At 46.4% G+C, this 17195-nt stretch overlaps 1 protein-coding gene across 2 annotated transcripts in view; it reads right to left on the bottom strand.

Moving 5' to 3' along the window:
• The window catches only part of KDM4C (lysine demethylase 4C), a 595853-nt gene that overhangs the window by 177184 nt on the left and 401474 nt on the right, over nucleotides 1–17195 (bottom strand). For both annotated transcript variants that reach the window (XM_077249185.1, XM_077249186.1), the window contains 2 exons: nucleotides 2020–2233; nucleotides 1245–1321 (listed from right to left, as the gene is read on the bottom strand). In XM_077249185.1, coding sequence (XP_077105300.1) covers nucleotides 1245–1321; nucleotides 2020–2233 — 291 coding nt within the window. The remainder of the gene's footprint in view (nucleotides 1–1244; nucleotides 1322–2019; nucleotides 2234–17195) is intronic.

Here is a 17195-nt window from a genome sequence, read left to right as displayed (position 1 = left end):
TTAGGTTTTACTGCTAATTCTATAGCTATGTGGGATAGGGTTGTCAATCACACCAGTTGTGTTTTTGCTTTTCTTGAATAAATAATTAAAAAAAAACAACACATATTTAGAAAAAAATCAAGCAGATCAGAAGGCAAAGGGGAAGCCTTACAGGGAACACTTCCACTCCCACTGTGCTTGGACTTGGGTTTTTTTCCCCCCAGGTTTCCTCTTAAATACCATACACAACATCCAGCTAATGAGAGGTTCCCCTTCAAAATGGCAAGAAAATATAATATATTCTAAACACTAATCCATTAAAATACAGCTGGGTTCATGGTCTTCACTTTAAGATACAGTTTGTGAGATATAATCTGTGGGGCCCAAATTCAGAGTGGTCTTCTCATAGTAAAATAGGGGCGGTTGTATTCAGACATCTGCAGAAAATCATCAGGAAATTTGATTCTCCCCAGCTTTCAGCTGTAACAACAAGGCTCTGTTCACATGTGCAATTCCGTCTCATGAGGGGAAGATTTTTCCCATCCACACAATGGACAGCACAACAGAACCTGATGAACTCGGTGGTATAATAAATAAAAAGGAACTGGCACTATGTCATAGTTTCCAATACACATGGAATGCAGATGGTAATAGCGCCATGGAAAAGTGCTTATATTGTACAGCAATTTTCTTACTTTTTAGTGTCTTAATTAGCAAGTGGCTTACTACATTGGCTCCAGAGAGGGTTTACATTTTCAGCAAGAAATTATATATATATATATATATATATATATATATATATATATATATATAATCAGGAACCAACTAAAACACACAAACCAGTGTCAATGCAAATTACTAGCAAGTAGCGATAAGCGGACGTGCTCGGATAATGTATTATCCGAGCATGCTCGTGTGCTAATAGAGTGTCTTCGGCATGACATGCAGCCGCGGGGATAACATATTTTTCGAGCACACGGGCATGAAGAACACCTTATCCGAGCACATTCGCTCAACACTACTAGTAAGTAATCATTCCATATCTCAGCAGAATTATCAGTGTAGGTTAAGCATTCTCATCAAATAGTTTCATCTTTAGTTTCGTTAGAATGTTCCCAATTTAAATGATAATTTGGCCATAAGAGGCGGCAGAAAATTCCTCTCTGAGCATCAGCAGGATTGTAGTCTGGAGCTAGCTGTTGAATATTACTTGTTTCATGCTAGTCTGTCATGCTTAGAGTCTAAAAATAAATGATGCAACTTACTGCTGTCCAAACTCCAATTCTACATCGAGAACACATCCATCCATCATGAATTTCATGGGAAGGAACACCATAACAACCTGTAATGAGAGAACTCAGTTAATTAATGAATGCTGCCCCTTCTGGTCTCTGAATCTTCAAGAAACTCAGCGGGGTATGGAGCAAGAACACGACAGGATTAAAGGGAAAATAACCACGACGGAATGTCCTTGACATTTGAGACAAATATCAAGCGTTTTAGTTTCTTAAAAGGTTTTCCCATAAGAGATAGGAGAATAGCAAGAATAATGGGACAGAAGAATCTATATGTTACACTATGTTAGAGTGGAATTGTTAATTAGATGACAGTAGGCTAGTCTGTGAACATCTCTGAAAATAAGAAAAATCAGGCTGTGGCTCCTTACAGCAAAATAAACTATGTATAAAAAAAAACGTATGCTAATTTTCCAGTCAATATAAGAGAAACTTTAGCTAACTTATCCGGGTGGCCCACCAGATACAAAATATGGCCATTTATGAAATCAGCTGATCGACCCAAAACGGATTCCAGAAGGCAAGCAGGTTTTGACAAAAAGCCATGGCCAGCCAGACAAATTTAGCTTATATGGCAGCTTTTCAGATGAAATAGTAACCATGTAATATGAAAAATAGCTTGAGCTCATAAAGAGGAGAATACAGAGTAGGGTACTAGAGCATTCCTGAGACAAGCCCTTGAAAGAAGCCTACATGAAATAAGCCACCTTTGGAAGACATTTGAGCTTGTAGGATAGCTACTTACTTGCATGAACCTGTACACAGCAATTTGTGCAAGCAATGAGCTGACTTTTTCCATCACCATCAATAAAGGTATTTGTTGGTGCATATTCTGTATTCTTTTCGCTGTATAGGAAACACATTTCAGGGATCAGAGGCTTTGATCTTGACTCTAGTGGATGTACTTCACTTGACACAGTTTCCCAGTAAGATTGCACGTCGTCATTATAAGTGTCCGACTAAAATAAAATAGAGTTTAATGAAAAGTGACCTGAAAATGCTAGCATGAAAACAACCATACACTACTATCAATAGCCACAACTATTAGAATGAAATCACTTTTTAAACAGGGATACTTACTGGGAGCCTCTAGGTCACATAAGACTACATCAGTATTATAAGGCAGGTTCTGCAACCAGAGCCAACCCTAGGACCCAGGAGTTTAAGCCCTATAATCTATGATAAGGGCATCAAAGACTGCGCATCAACCAGGTGGCATATCTAATTAGTACAAATACGTGTTCTACACAGCATTATTAACACAGACCTGTAAGTCTAATACATTGCAAAGACACAGGGATCAAATTGAACAAGGCTTCAACACAATCCTGTGAAGACAGAACAGCAAGTGTCCAAGTAAAAGAGCAATAGAGGATTTTGGAGAAGTGTTGGTTTTTTATATAAATGTACAAGTTCTGCAGATTCCCATAGGAGAATCAGCACAATTTGGGGTAAATTTGCTGTTGATTCTTGTGATATCTGTAAAGGCACGTTTACGCATAACAATAACAGGTTCTTACTACAAATAGTCAAAAAGACACAAAAAAAACCCGTTGTGCCATTTCCCTACTAGAAGAATACACGATACATAATTAATGGGTATCCATAAGCAAAGTTTCCCCGTATCCCTCAAAGTGGTGACTTATAGACCGCTATCTATGCATGCACACAAAGCAGCCCGATTCCTCATAATGATGCATCTACTGTGGCAGGTAAAAGTTTGGGCACCCCAGGTCAAAATGACTATTCTTGAGAAAAGTTAAGAAAGTTGCAGATGAAATGATGTCTAAAAGTGCTAAATTTAACGATGACACATTTAATTTATAATTTATTAAAAAACAGGTCATTTTTTAGATTTTCAAAATTACAAAAAGGAAAATGGGGTGATGCAAAAGTTTAGGCACCTCCAAGATTTGTAAGCTCAGATAACTTTAACCAACGATTCAGACATTAGCCTGTTAGGGTTATGGCTTGTTTACTACCATCATTAGGAAAGGCTATGTGATGCAATTTTCCCAGCTTTATAAAAACACAGCCTCATCTAACCTTGTGCCAAAAAACAGCAGCTATGGGTTCTTCTAAGCAGCTCCTACCACTCTGAAAAAGAAAATGGAGGAGGTCCACAAAGCAGGAGAAGGCTATAATAAGATAGCAAAGCTTTTCAAGTTGACGTTTGAAATGTAATTACGAAATGGCAGTTAACATGAGTAGTGGAATTTAAGATGAGGTCTGTAAGGACAAGTAAAATTTCAGTAAGAGCAGCTCGTAAGATTGCTAGAGAGACAAATCAGAACTCCTGCTTGACTGCAAAAGACCTTCAGAAAGATATAGCAGACTCTGGAATTGTGGTACATTGTTCAACTGTTCAGAGACACCTGCAAAAATATGGCCTTCATGGAAGACTCATCAGAAGAAAACCTCTTCTGCGTCCTTACCATAAAATTCAGCTTCAGAAGTATGCAAAGGAATATGTAAACCAGCTGTATGCATTTTGGAAACAAGTCCTGGGGACCGATGATGTTAGAATAGAACTCTTTGGATTTTGCCAAACATTAAGCATGGGGGTGGATCAATCATGCTTTGGGGTGGTGTTGCACCCAATGGCACGGGGAACATTTCACAGGTAGAGAGAAGAATGGATTCAATGAAATTTCAACAAATTCTTGATGCAAACATAACATCATCTTTAAAAAAAGCTGAGGTTGAAAAGAGGATAGCTTCTACAAATGTATAATGATCTTAAAACACATGTGAAAATCCACAATAGACTTCCTCAAAGGGCACAAGCTGAAAGTTTTACAATGGCCCTCACAGTCCCCTGATCTGAACATTATTGAAAATCTGGCTAGACCTAAAATAGCAGTGCATGCAAGACGACCCAGAAATCTCACGGAACTGGAAGAATTTTCCAAGGAAGAATGAATAAAAATCCCTCAAAGAATTAAAAGACTCTGGCTACAAAAAGAACAGGGCACAGCGCTTAGAGCAAGTAAGCAGCATAACTTCATATTATCTATCTACTTGGCACTTGTGCGAGCACCAGCCACTTTGGCACTTGTCACTTTACAACTTGTCATATCTATATGGACTGCCACATGGATCTAATAATTTAGTATATACTACTTGAGGCATAACTTCGCAGATAAATACTTTATACTTTAGTACTGTTCCATCCCTTAAATGGTTTTGTATATTCCATTTACTTTAGCATCCAATTCATATGGTGCACTATACCCCTTGCCCTGTCTTTCGGTGTTTAGTTATTAGTTATGAATTTATTATTGATGAATTAATTATCCATTAACCACCTACTTTGATAACCGTATATACTCGTGTATAAGTTGAGTGTTTCAGAACTTTTTTTTGTGCTGAAAACGCACCCCTCAGCTTATACATGAGTCAATTATCCAGAAAGCTGGCGGGGGGAGCGGCGGAGCAGCTGGTCACAGAGGCAGAAGCCGAGGGCTGAGGCTGTAAAGGCTGCTAAAGAGAAATAAATATTCATTTCTCTTATAACAGCGCACAGTAACAGCCGCCGGCTTCTAGAAGACATCCTACTCACCCACCAGCGTGCCCTCGCACCATTTCGGTGGTCCCGGTGCCTTCGCAGCATCTCGATGGTTCCGGCTTCCAGCAGCTCTTCCAGCGCCACGTGAGGTAATGAATATGCACGCATCTCCACTCCCATAGGCGTGGAGCGTATATTCATTACCTTAATGAGCGGCACGTCATTGCTCAGTACAGGAAGAGCTGCAGGAAGCCGGAACAATCGAGATGCTGCGAAGGCGACAGGACCAATGAGATGCTGTGAGGGCACGCTGGCGGGTGAGTAGGCTAGGGGATAAGGAGCCATGCATACCAGGACGGTATGGGGGAGCCATGCATAGCAGCACAGGGACCAGGGAGTATGCATAGCAGGACAGGGACCGGGGAGCCATGCATAGCAAGACAGGACAGGGTAGCCATGCATACAATGATAGGGACCGGGGTGCCATGCATAACAGGACAAGGACTGGGGAGCCATGCATACAATGACAGCAATGGGGGAGACATGCATACCAGGACAGGGACGGGGGAGCCATTCATACCAGGACAGGGATGAGGGGACAATGCATACCCGGCTTATACTTGAGTCAATAAGCTTACCCAGTTTTCCATAGCAAAATTAGGTGCCTCAGCTTATACTCGGGTTGGCTTATCTAATATATAATTGCCTAGAATACTACTTCCTGCAATTTGTGCCAACTTCCGTGGCTTTGTCCGGAGCTAATGTCCGGAGCTAATGTCCGGAGATAAGTGACGTCACCAGTGTCCTACACCCAGGCAGAGCACAGGGGCCCCAGGCAACATATGGGGCCCCAGGCAGAGCACAGTGGCCCCAGGCAGAGCACAGGGGCCCCAGGCAGCGCACAGTGGCCCCAGGCAGAGCACAGGGGCCCCAGGCAGCATATGGGGCCCCAGGCAGAGCACAGTGGTCCCAGGCAGAGCACAGGGGCCCCAGGCAGCCTATGGGGCCCCAGGCAGAGCACAGTGGCCCCAGGCAGAGCACAGTGGCCCCAGGCAGCATATGGGGCCCCAGGCAGAACATGGGGCCCCAGGCAGAGCACAGGGGCCCCAGGCAGAGCACAGGTGCCCCAGGCAGAGCACAGGGGCCCCAGGCAGAGCACAGGGGCCCCAGGCAGAGCACAGGGGCCCCAGGCAGAGCACAGGGGCCCCAGGCAGAACATGGGGCCCCAGGCAGAGCACAGGGGCCCCAGGCAGAGCACAGGTGCCCCAGGCAGAGCACAGGGGCCCCAGGCAGCATATGGGGCCCCAGGCAGAGCACAGGGGCCCCAGGCAGCATATGGGGCCCCAGGCAGAGCACAGGGGCCCCAGGCAGCATATGGGGCCCCAGGCAGAGCACAGTGGCCCCAGGCAGAGCACAGTGGCCCCAGGCAGAGCACAGTGGCCCCAGGCAGAGCACAGGGGCCCCAGGCAGAGCACAGGGGCCCCAGGCAGCATATGGGGCCCCAGGCAGAGCACAGGGGCCCCAGGCAGAACACAGGGGCCCCAGGCAGAGCACAGGGGCCCCAGGCAGAGCACAGGGGCCCCAGGCAGCATATGGGGCCCCAGGCAGAGCACAGGGGCCCCAGGCAGAGCACAGGGGCCCCAGGCAGCATATGGGGCCCCAGGCAGAGCACAGTGGCCCCAGGCAGAGCACAGTGGCCCCAGGCAGAGCACAGTGGCCCCAGGCAGAGCACAGGGGCCCCAGGCAGAGCACAGGGGCCCCAGGCAGCATATGGGGCCCCAGGCAGAGCACAGGGGCCCCAGGCAGAACACAGGGGCCCCAGGCAGAGCACAGGGGCCCCAGGCAGAGCACAGGGGCCCCAGGCAGCATATGGGGCCCCAGGCAGAGCACAGGGGCCCCAGGCAGAGCACAGGGGCCCCAGGCAGCATATGGGGCCCCAGGCAGAGCACAGGGGCCCCAGGCAGAGCACAGTGGCCCCAGGCAGAGCACAGGGGCCCCAGGCAGAACATGGGGCCCCAGGCAGAGCACAGGGGCCCCAGGCAGAGCACAGGTGCCCCAGGCAGAGCACAGGGGCCCCAGGCAGCATATGGGGCCCCAGGCAGAGCACAGGGGCCCCAGGCAGCATATGGGGCCCCAGGCAGAGCACAGGGGCCCCAGGCAGCATATGGGGCCCCAGGCAGAGCACAGTGGCCCCAGGCAGAGCACAGGGGCCCCAGGCAGCATATGGGGTCCCAGGCAGAGCACAGGGGCCCCAGGCAGCTTATGGGGCCCCAGGCAGAGCACAGTGGCCCCAGGCAGAACATGGGGCCCCAGGCAGAGCACAGTGGCCCCAGGCAGAGCACAGGGGCCCCAGGCAGAACATGGGGCCCCAGGCAGAGCACAGGGGCCCCAGGCAGCATATGGGGCCCCAGGCAGAGCACAGGGGCCCCAGGCAGCATATGGGGCGCCAGGCAGAGCACAGTGGCCCCAGGCAGAGCACACACCAAATCGGAGGCCGAGGGGCCCCGCCAACCAAATCGGAGGCCGAGGGGCCCCGCCAACCAAATCGGAGGCCGAGGAGCCCCGCCCACCAAATCGGAGGCCGAGCGGCCCCGCCCACCAAAGCGGAGGCCGAGGGGCCCGGCCCCGCCCACCAAAGCGGAGGCCGAGGGGCCCCGACCACCACATCGGAGGCCGAGGGGCCCCGCCCACCAAATCGGAGGCAGAGGGACCCCGCCCACCAAATCGGAGGCCGAGGGTCCCCGCCCACCAAATCGGAGGCCGAGGGTCCCCGCCCACCAAATCGGAGGCCGAGGGTCCCCGCCCACCAAATCGGAGGCCGAGGGTCCCCGCCCACTAAATCGGAGGCCGAGGGTCCCCGCCCACCAAATCGGAGGCCGAGAGTCCCCGCCCACCAAATCGGAGGCCAAGGGGCCCCGCCAACCAAATCGGAGGCCGAGGGGCCCCGCCAACCAAATCGGAGGCCGAGGAGCCCCGCCCACCAAATCGAAGGCCGAGCGGCCCCGCCCACCAAAGCGGAGGCCGAGGGGCCCGGCCCCGCCCACCAAAGCGGAGGCCGAGGGGCCCGGCCCCGCCCACCACATCGGAGGCCAAGGGGCCCCGCCCACCACATCGGAGGCCGAGGGTCCCCGCCCACCAAATCGGAGTCCGAGGGTCCCCGCCCACCAAAGCGGAGGCCGAGGGTCCCCGCCCACCAAATCGGAGGCCGAGGGGCCCCGCCAACCAAATCGGAGGCCGAGGGGCCCCGCCCACCAAATCGGAGGCCGAGGGGCCCCGCCCACCAAATCGGAGGCCGAGGGTCCCCGCCCACCAAATTGGAGGATAAGGGGCCCCGCCCACCAAATCGGAGGCCGAGGGGCCCCACCAATCAAATCAGAGGCCGAGGAGCCCCGCCCACCAAATCGAAGGCCGAGCGGCCCCGCCCACCAAAGCGGAGGCAGAGGGACCCCGCCCACCAAATCGGAGGCCGTGGGGCCCCGCCAACCAAATCGGAGGCCGAGGGTCCCCGCCCACCAAATTATTCTTACATTTGAATAAATAAAGTATATATGGATTCTAGACTCCCGATTCTTTAGAATCGGGCTGCCATCTAGTACTCTAGTATATATATTTTTCATTTAAGAACTTTTTTCGGATAAAATCTGGGCAGTTAAATACCATTGTATTCTATGATTTTATGATACTGCAGTACACTGTTTTATAAATACACTCACTGGCCACTTTATTAGGTACACCTGTCCAACTTCTTGTTAACACTTAATTTCTAATCAGCCAATCACATGGCGGCAACTCAGTGCATTTAGGCATGTAGACATGGTCAAGACAATCTCCTGCAGTTCAAACCGAGCATCAGTATGGGGAAGAAAGGTGATTTGAGTGCCTTTGAACGTGGCATGGTTGTTGGTGCCAGAAGGGCTGGTCTGAGTATTTCAGAAACTGCTGATCTACTGGGATTTTCACGCACAACCATCTCTAGGGTTTACAGAGAATGGTCCGAAAAAGAAAAAAAATCCAGTGAGCGGCAGTTCTGTGGGCGGAAATGCCTTGTTGATGCCAGAGGTCAGAGGAGAATGGGCAGACTGGTTCGAGCTGATAGAAAGGCAACAGTGACTCAAATCGCCACCCGTTACAACCAAGGTAGGCCTAAGAGCATCTCTGAACGCACAGTGCGTCGAACTTTGAGGCAGATGGGCTACAGCAGCAGAAGACCACACCGGGTACCACTCCTTTCAGCTAAGAACAGGAAACTGAGGCTACAATTTGTACAAGCTCATCGAAATTGGACAGTAGAAGATTGGAAAAACGTTGCTTGGTCTGATGAGTCTTGATTTCTGCTGCGACATTCGGATGGTAGGGTCAGAATTTGGCGTAAACAACATGAAAGCATGGATCCATCCTGCCTTGTATGGAGCATCTTTGGGATGTGCAGCCGACAAATCTGCGGCAACTGTGTGATGCCATCATGTCAATATGGACCAAAATCTCTGAGGAATGCTTCCAGCACCTTGTTGAATCTATGCCACGAAGAATTGAGGCAGTTCTGAAGGCAAAAGGGGGTCCAACCCGTTACTAGCATGGTGTACCTAATAAAGTGGCCGGTGAGTGTATATCATTACTAGATGGTGGCCCGATTCTAACGCATCGGGTATTCTAGAATATGTATGTATGTATATAGCAGCCACATAGTATATAGCACGGGCCACATAGTATATAGGAGCCATGTAGTATATAGCAGACAAATACTACGTTGCAGGTGCTATATACTATGTGGCTGCTATATAGCAGAAAAACACATGTTCCAGCTTCTTAGAAATAAAATTGCAGATTTATTGAAAAATTCTTAAAAAGTGCATGCTCCACGGATCTCACAATAGCCCCGGGAGGAAAGCGACTGCGTTTCGACTGCAACCGCAGTCTTTATCCAAGCTGATCTATCCCAAAGCCCAGATGGACATATATAGTACTATGCACCAATAAACAGGAAGTAACACATCACATGATTAAAAGGTCCTGAAAGGCTATAGCAATTGCATACAAATGAACACATGGAAAACAAAAAAAAAAAAACACAAATAAATCTCTTATAACACAATATAATATTGATTACTGGATTTTAGACAGATTTCAATAATGAAACATTATCTCATTTCTACGATTCAAGCCACCCGGAAAACATGTGCCCAAAACAAAAATCGAATAAGCTTCCCGGGTTAATAACATTCTATGGATATCTCCACCCCGGTAAGGTTTTTTTACTTTCTCCAGACCCAATACACGAAAAAATGAAGTATTCCGTGTGTGATGATCAATAAAGTGTTTAGCCGCAGATGAAATGTTGCGATTTGTATTTTTTGTAATGTCATATAGATGTTCTGTAATGCGATTATTTAATTTTCGTCCAGTACACCCTATATAGGACTTGTCGCATGCGGTACAGTCAATTTTATAAACAACATTCCGAGTGTTGCAATTTATAAAGTCTTGTATTTGGAATGAGTTAGTATGGTTATAATTTTGAAAAGACTTCATAGTAACCATGTGTTTGCATGTCGAACAATTAGTTGTGTTGCACTTGAAACAGCCTTTGCATTTTAGCCATGTAGATTGCGGTCTATCTGAGACAAAAACACTTGGTGATAAAAGGCTCCCCAAAGTGGGTGCTTTTCTGGCAACAATACTACAGCCATTGTGTAAAATTTTAGCAAGGGTTGGGTCCTCAAATAAAATTGGTAGAGACTTATGAATTATTTTTTTAATTGCATTGAATTGTGGGCTATACTGCAGACATACAAAAGGTTTTTCCGCATATTGTTTTTTGATACTCACTGGAACACAGATACCAGCAGGAGATTTTATTAGATCGTTATGATTTTTCTTTGACACAATACCAAGAGTGCGGTTCAACATCCAATTTGGATAGCCGCGTTGTTTAAATCTGGTGCAAGATTTGACCAGATCATGTTGCAGAGCAACCTCATCATTACAGTTGCGTTTTAGTCTGGTAAATTCTCCTACCGGAATTGACTGAACGGTGTGCTTTGGATGGCTGCTGTGTGCGTGAAGAATGGTGTTCCCTGCCAACGGTTTTGAGAAAGCATCGGGTATTCTAGAATATGTATGTATGTATATAGCAGCCACATAGTATATAGCACGGGCCACATAGTATATAGGAGCCATGTAGTATATACAGTGGGGCAAAAAAGTATTTAGTCAGTCAGCAATAGTGCAAGTTCCACCACTTAAAAAGATGAGAGGCGTCTGTAATTTACATCATAGGTAGACCTCAACTATGGGAGACAAACTGAGAAAAAAAAATCCAGAAAATCACATTGTCTGTTTTTCTATCATTTTATTTGCATATTATGGTGGAAAATAAGTATTTGGTCAGAAACAAACAATCAAGATTTCTGGCTCTCACAGACCTGTAACTTCTTCTTTAAGAGTCTCCTCTTTCCTCCACTCATTACCTTTTGTAATGGCACCTGTTTAAACTTGTTATCAGTATAAAAAGACACCTGTGCACACCCTCAAACAGTCTGACTCCAAACTCCACTATGGTGAAGACCAAAGAGCTGTCAAAGGACACCAGAAACAAAATTGTAGCCCTGCACCAGGCTGGGAAGACTGAATCTGCAATAGCCAACCAGCTTGGAGTGAAGAAATCAACAGTGGGAGCAATAATTAGAAAATGGAAGACATTCAAGACCACTGATAATCTCCCTCGATCTGGGGCTCCACGCAAAATCCCACCCCGTGGGGTCAGAATGATCACAAGAACGGTGAGCAAAAATCCCAGAACCACGCGGGGGGACCTAGTGAATGAACTGCAGAGAGCTGGGACCAATGTAACAAGGCCTACCATAAGTAACACACTACGCCACCATGGACTCAGATCCTGCAGTGCCAGACGTGTGCCACTGCTTAAGCCAGTACATGTCCGGGCCCATCTGAAGTTTGCTGGAGAGCATTTGGATGATCCAGAGGAGTTTTGGGAGAATGTCCTATGGTCTGATGAAACCAAACTGGAACTGTTTGGTAGAAACACAACTTGTCGTGTTTGGAGGAAAAAGAATACTGAGTTGCATCCATCAAACACCATACCTACTGTAAAGCATGGTGGTGGAAACATCATGCTTTGGGGCTGTTTCTCTGCAAAGGGGCCAGGACGACTGATCCGGGTACATGACAGAATGAATGGGGCCATGTATCGTGAGATTTTGAGTGCAAACCTCCTTCCATCAGCAAGGGCATTGAAGATGAAACGTGGCTGGGTCTTTCAACATGACAATGATCCAAAGCACACCGCCAGGGCAACGAAGGAGTGGCTTCGTAAGAAGCATTTCAAGGTCCTGGAGTGGCCTAGCCAGTCTCCAGATCTCAACCCTATAGAAAGCCTTTGGAGGGAGTTGAAAGTCCGTGTTGCCAAGCGAAAAGCCAAAAACATCACTGCTCTAGAGGAGATCTGCATGGAGGAATGGGCCAACATACCAACAACAGTGTGTGGCAACCTTGTGAAGACTTACAGAAAACGTTTGACCTCTGTCATTGCCAACAAAGGATGTATTACAAAGTATTGAGATGAAATTTTGTTTCTGACCAAATACTTATTTTCCACCATAATATGCAAATAAAATGATAAAAAAACAGACAATGTGATTTTCTGGATTTTTTTTTCTCAGTTTGTCTCCCATAGTTGAGGTCTACCTGTGATGTAAATTACAGACGCCTCTCATCTTTTTAAGTGGTGGAACTTGCACTATTGCTGACTGACTAAATACTTTTTTGCCCCACTGTAGCAGACAAATACTACGTTGCAGGTGCTATATACTATGTGGCTGCTATATACATACATACATATTGTAGAATACCCGCTGCGTTAATACAGGCCACACAGTATATAACAGTGGCCACGCAGTATATAACACAGCCCAAACACAGGATATAACACAGGCGACGTAGTATATAACACTGGCCACGTAATATATAGCACAGCCCACTCAGTATATAGAAGCCACGCAGTATATAGCACAGCCCCCGCAGTATATAACACTGGCCACATAATATATAGCACAACCCACGCAGTACATAGCAGTCACGCAGTATATAGCACAGCCCACGCAGTATATAACACTGGCCACGTAATATATAACACAGCCCACGCAGTACATAGCAGCCACGCAGTATATAGCACAGCCCCCGCAGTATATAACACTGGCCACGTAATATATAACAGCCCACGCAGTATATAGCAGCCACGCAATATATAACAGCCACGTTAGTATATAGCACAGAGATGAAGCATATAACAGAGCCCACACAGTATGCAACACAGCCTACGTAGTATATAGCAATGTGGGCACTATATGCGTGGTTAAAAAAGACTTAAAATAAAAAATAAACATATACTCACCCTCCGAAGGCCCCTTGAAGTCCTGGCGCCTGTGTGCGGTGCACACGGCAGCTTCCGGTCCCAGGGTCATGGAAGGTCCTTCTCGCATAGCATCCTTGGCACCGGAACCTGCCGCTTGCACTGGCGAGGACAGCGGGCGACGTTGGAGGGTGAGAATAACTTTTTTTTTTATTATTCTTATTTGAAACATTAGATATTTTTACTATTGATGCTTCATACGCAACATCAATAGTAAAAAGTTGGTCACACAGGGTTAATAGCTGCGTAACCGGAGTGCGTTACACCGCGCTCCGATAACGCTGGCATTAACCCTGTGTGAGGGCTGACTGGATGACTGGAGATGAGTATGGAGCGGGCAATGACTGCGGGGAGGAAAGAGTGGCCATTTTGCCGCCGGACTATGGCAGTCGCTGATTGGTCGTGGCAATGGTCGTGGGCGTTTTGCCACGACCAATCAGAGACTTGGATTTCCATGACAGACAGAGGCTGCGACCAATGAATATCCGTGACAGACAGAAAGACAGACAGGAAGACAGACAGAAAGATGGAAGTGACCCTTAGACAATTATATAGTAGATTATAATATCTATTGCCCCTCTCCCGCGCTTGTTTTCTTCCTGTTGAGTCTTCAATTTATTATTATGTCTCTGCGTTTTAAAATTATTCTAAGAAATATTTAAATCTTATCCATAGTTGTGCTTCATATTTATACGTTTCATTAGTACAAAAAACATTTCCAAGCGGTGATACTTAAAAAAAAAAAAAAAAAAAAAAAAAAAAAAAGGGGGTGTTACTAGGTATTAACCATGCAGGAAGCCCAAACTTTTGCATTGGACCATTTTGCTTCCTGTAATACTTAAAATTAAAAAAAACTTACAATATATTTTTTGAAGATCCTAAGATACAAAGTAAATGTGTCATCTTTAACCCCTTCACCCCTGGATTTTTTTTCGTTTTCGTTTCCCTTATTTCCAGAGCCATAACTTTTTTATTTTTCCATCAATATGGCCATGTGAGGGCTTATTTTTTGTGGGACGAGTTGTACTTTTGAACGATACCATTGGTTCTACCATGCCGTGTAACAGAAAACGTGAAAAAAATTCCAAGTGCAATGAAATTGCAAAAAAAGTGCAATCTCATACTTGTTTTTTGTTTGGCTTTTTTGCTAGGTTCAACAAATGCTAAAAGTAACCTGCCATTATGGTTCTCCAGGTCATTACGAGTTCATAGACACCAAACATGTCTAGGTTCTCTTTTATCTAAGTGGTGAAAAAAAATTCCAAAGTTTGCTTAAAAAAAAAAATAGCGCAATTTTCCGATAACGGTAGCGTCTTCACTTTTTGTGATCTGGGGTCAGGTGAGGGCTTATTTTTTGCGTGCTGAGCTGACGTTTTTAATGATACCATTTTGGTGCAGATACGTTCTTTTGATCGCCCGTTATTGCATTTTAATGAAATTTTGCGGCGACCAAAAAAACGTAATTTTGGCGTTTTGATTTTTTTTCACGCTACACCATTTAGCGATCAGGTTAATCCTTTGTTTTTATTGATAGATAGGGCGATTCTGAACACGGCGATACCAAATATGTGTAGGTTTGATTTTTTTTTTTTGTTTTATTTTGATTGGGGCGAAAAGGGGGGTGATTTGAACTTTTATATATTTTTTATTTTTTTATATTTTTAAACACTTTTTTTTTATTTTGGCATGCTTCAATTGCCTCCATAGGAGGCTAGAAGCAAGCACAACTCGATTGCCTCTGCTACATAGAGGTGAAGCACAGATCACCTCTATGTAGCAGAAATGCAGGTGAGCTTTGAACGCTGTCCACAGGGTGGCGCTCAAAGCAATCGGCCATCAACAACCATAGAGGTCTCAAGGAGACCTCTGGTTGTTATGGCAATGCACCAATGACCCCCCGATCATGTGACGGGGGTCAGCAGTGCGAGTACCTCCGGCCGCGCGGCCGAGAGCACTAGTTAAATGCCGCTGTCAGCGTTTGACAGCGGCATTTAACTAGTTAATGGGCCCAGGCGGATCGCGATTCCGCTCGCGCTCATTGCGCGCACATGTCAGCTGTACAAAACAGCTGACTTGTCGCGGCTTTGAGGTGGGCTCACCGCCGGAGCCCAACTCAAAGCGGGGGTTCTGCCAGCTGACGTACTATTCCGTCAGCTGGCAGAAAGGGGTTAACATTAGCCCTTTTAGAGATCATTTCATCTTCATCTTGCTTAACTGTTCACAATAACAGTAATTTTGAACAGGGGTGCCCAAAGTTATACATGCCACTGTAGTATATTCTTTTCCAAGTAGCCAAAGAGGATATTTATTTCTGATGGTTTAGCTACTAGGAGTCTAAACAAGGAGTAGTATAATGCTATCATTACAGAGTCCTGAACATAAAGTGGACAGAACAGCTCCAAGTACAAAATCTGAGCTATCTAAGATGCACACAGATACAGGAGAAATAATTTTGTTGGTCAGACAGGATTTATATAGAATACTGAATTGTGAAGGTCAAAACCTGTGACTAGTAAAAATGAAAGAATCGCAGAAGCCTTGTCCAGCGTTCACATCAGTATTCTGGGGTTGAGATACAGGAGCCCGGCAAACTTCCTGCCCACTTTCCTGGCGCCTCTTCTAATTAGTAGGTCCGATGAGACATCACATGAGCATCGTACCACAACAATGATGTTGCATCGCTCCTACAAATCAGAAAAGGTACTAGTGATTCTGGCAGATGGGAGGCAGTCACAACGACCTTTAATTACTGATGTGGTCACTGGACAAGAGTCTTAAAAATGTATGTGCTCAACTCTAGTGACTAATCATAAATATGCAATATTTGCAATACAAATAAGGCTACTTTCACACTAGCGTCGTACGACGCATGTCGCAATGCGTAGTTTTGGAGAAAAAACGCATCCTGCAAAGTTGTCTGCAGGATGCGTTTTTACCCCATAGACTAACATTAGCGACGCATGGCCACACGTCGCAACCGTCGTGCGACGGTTATGTCGTGTTTTGGCGGACCGTCGGCACAAAAAAAGTTACATGTAACGTTTTTTTGTGCGTCGTGTCCACCATTTCCGACCACGCATGCGTGGCCGGAACTCCGCCCCCTCCTCCCCGGACATCACAATGGGGCAGCAGATGCGTTGAAAAACTGCATTCGCTGCCCCCGTTGTGCTTCTATTTCACAGTATGCGTCGGCCCGACGCACTGCGACGGGCCGACGCCGACACTAGTGTGAAAGCAGCCCAAGTCAAACATGTCTAAGTTAGGAATGCCACTTTAAAACTATAGGGTGCAAAAAAATATTTTTAACCCCTTAAGGACCGAGCCACTTTATATGTTAACTAGATGGTGGCCCGATTCTAACGCATCGGGTATTCTAGAATATGTATTTATGTATGTATATAGCAGCCACATAGTATATAACACTGCCCACGCAGTATATAGCAGCCACGTAGTATATAACACTGCCCACACAGTATATAGCAGCCACGTAGTATATAACACTGCCCACGCAGTATATAGCAGCCACGTAGTATATAACACTGCCCACGCAGTATATAGCAGCCACGTAGTATATAACACTGCCCACGCAGTATATAGCAGCCACGTAGTATATAACACTGCCCACGCAGTATATAGCAGCCACGTAGTATATAACACTGCCCACGCAGTATATAGCAGCCACGTAGTATATAACACAGCCCACGCAGTATATAGCAGCCACGTAGTATATAACACTGCCCATGCAGTATATAGCAGCCACGTAGTATATAACACTGCCCACGCAGTATATAGCAGCCACGTAGTATATAACACTGCCCATGCAGTATATAGCAGCCACGTAGTATATAACACTGCCCACGCAGTATATAGCAGCCACGTAGTATATAACACTGCGCACGCAGTATATAAGTAAAGCACTAGGGTGGAACAATAGAAGGTCACCAACATAGTATTTAAAACCCAGATAGGGTATATTCAGTACAAA

This window comes from Ranitomeya variabilis, chromosome 1 (genome assembly GCF_051348905.1).
Source record: "Ranitomeya variabilis isolate aRanVar5 chromosome 1, aRanVar5.hap1, whole genome shotgun sequence".
Taxonomy (NCBI): Eukaryota; Metazoa; Chordata; class Amphibia; order Anura; family Dendrobatidae; genus Ranitomeya; species Ranitomeya variabilis.
The sequence above is the reverse complement of the archived record's forward strand: the minus strand, read 5'-3'. Positions and strand labels throughout refer to the sequence as shown.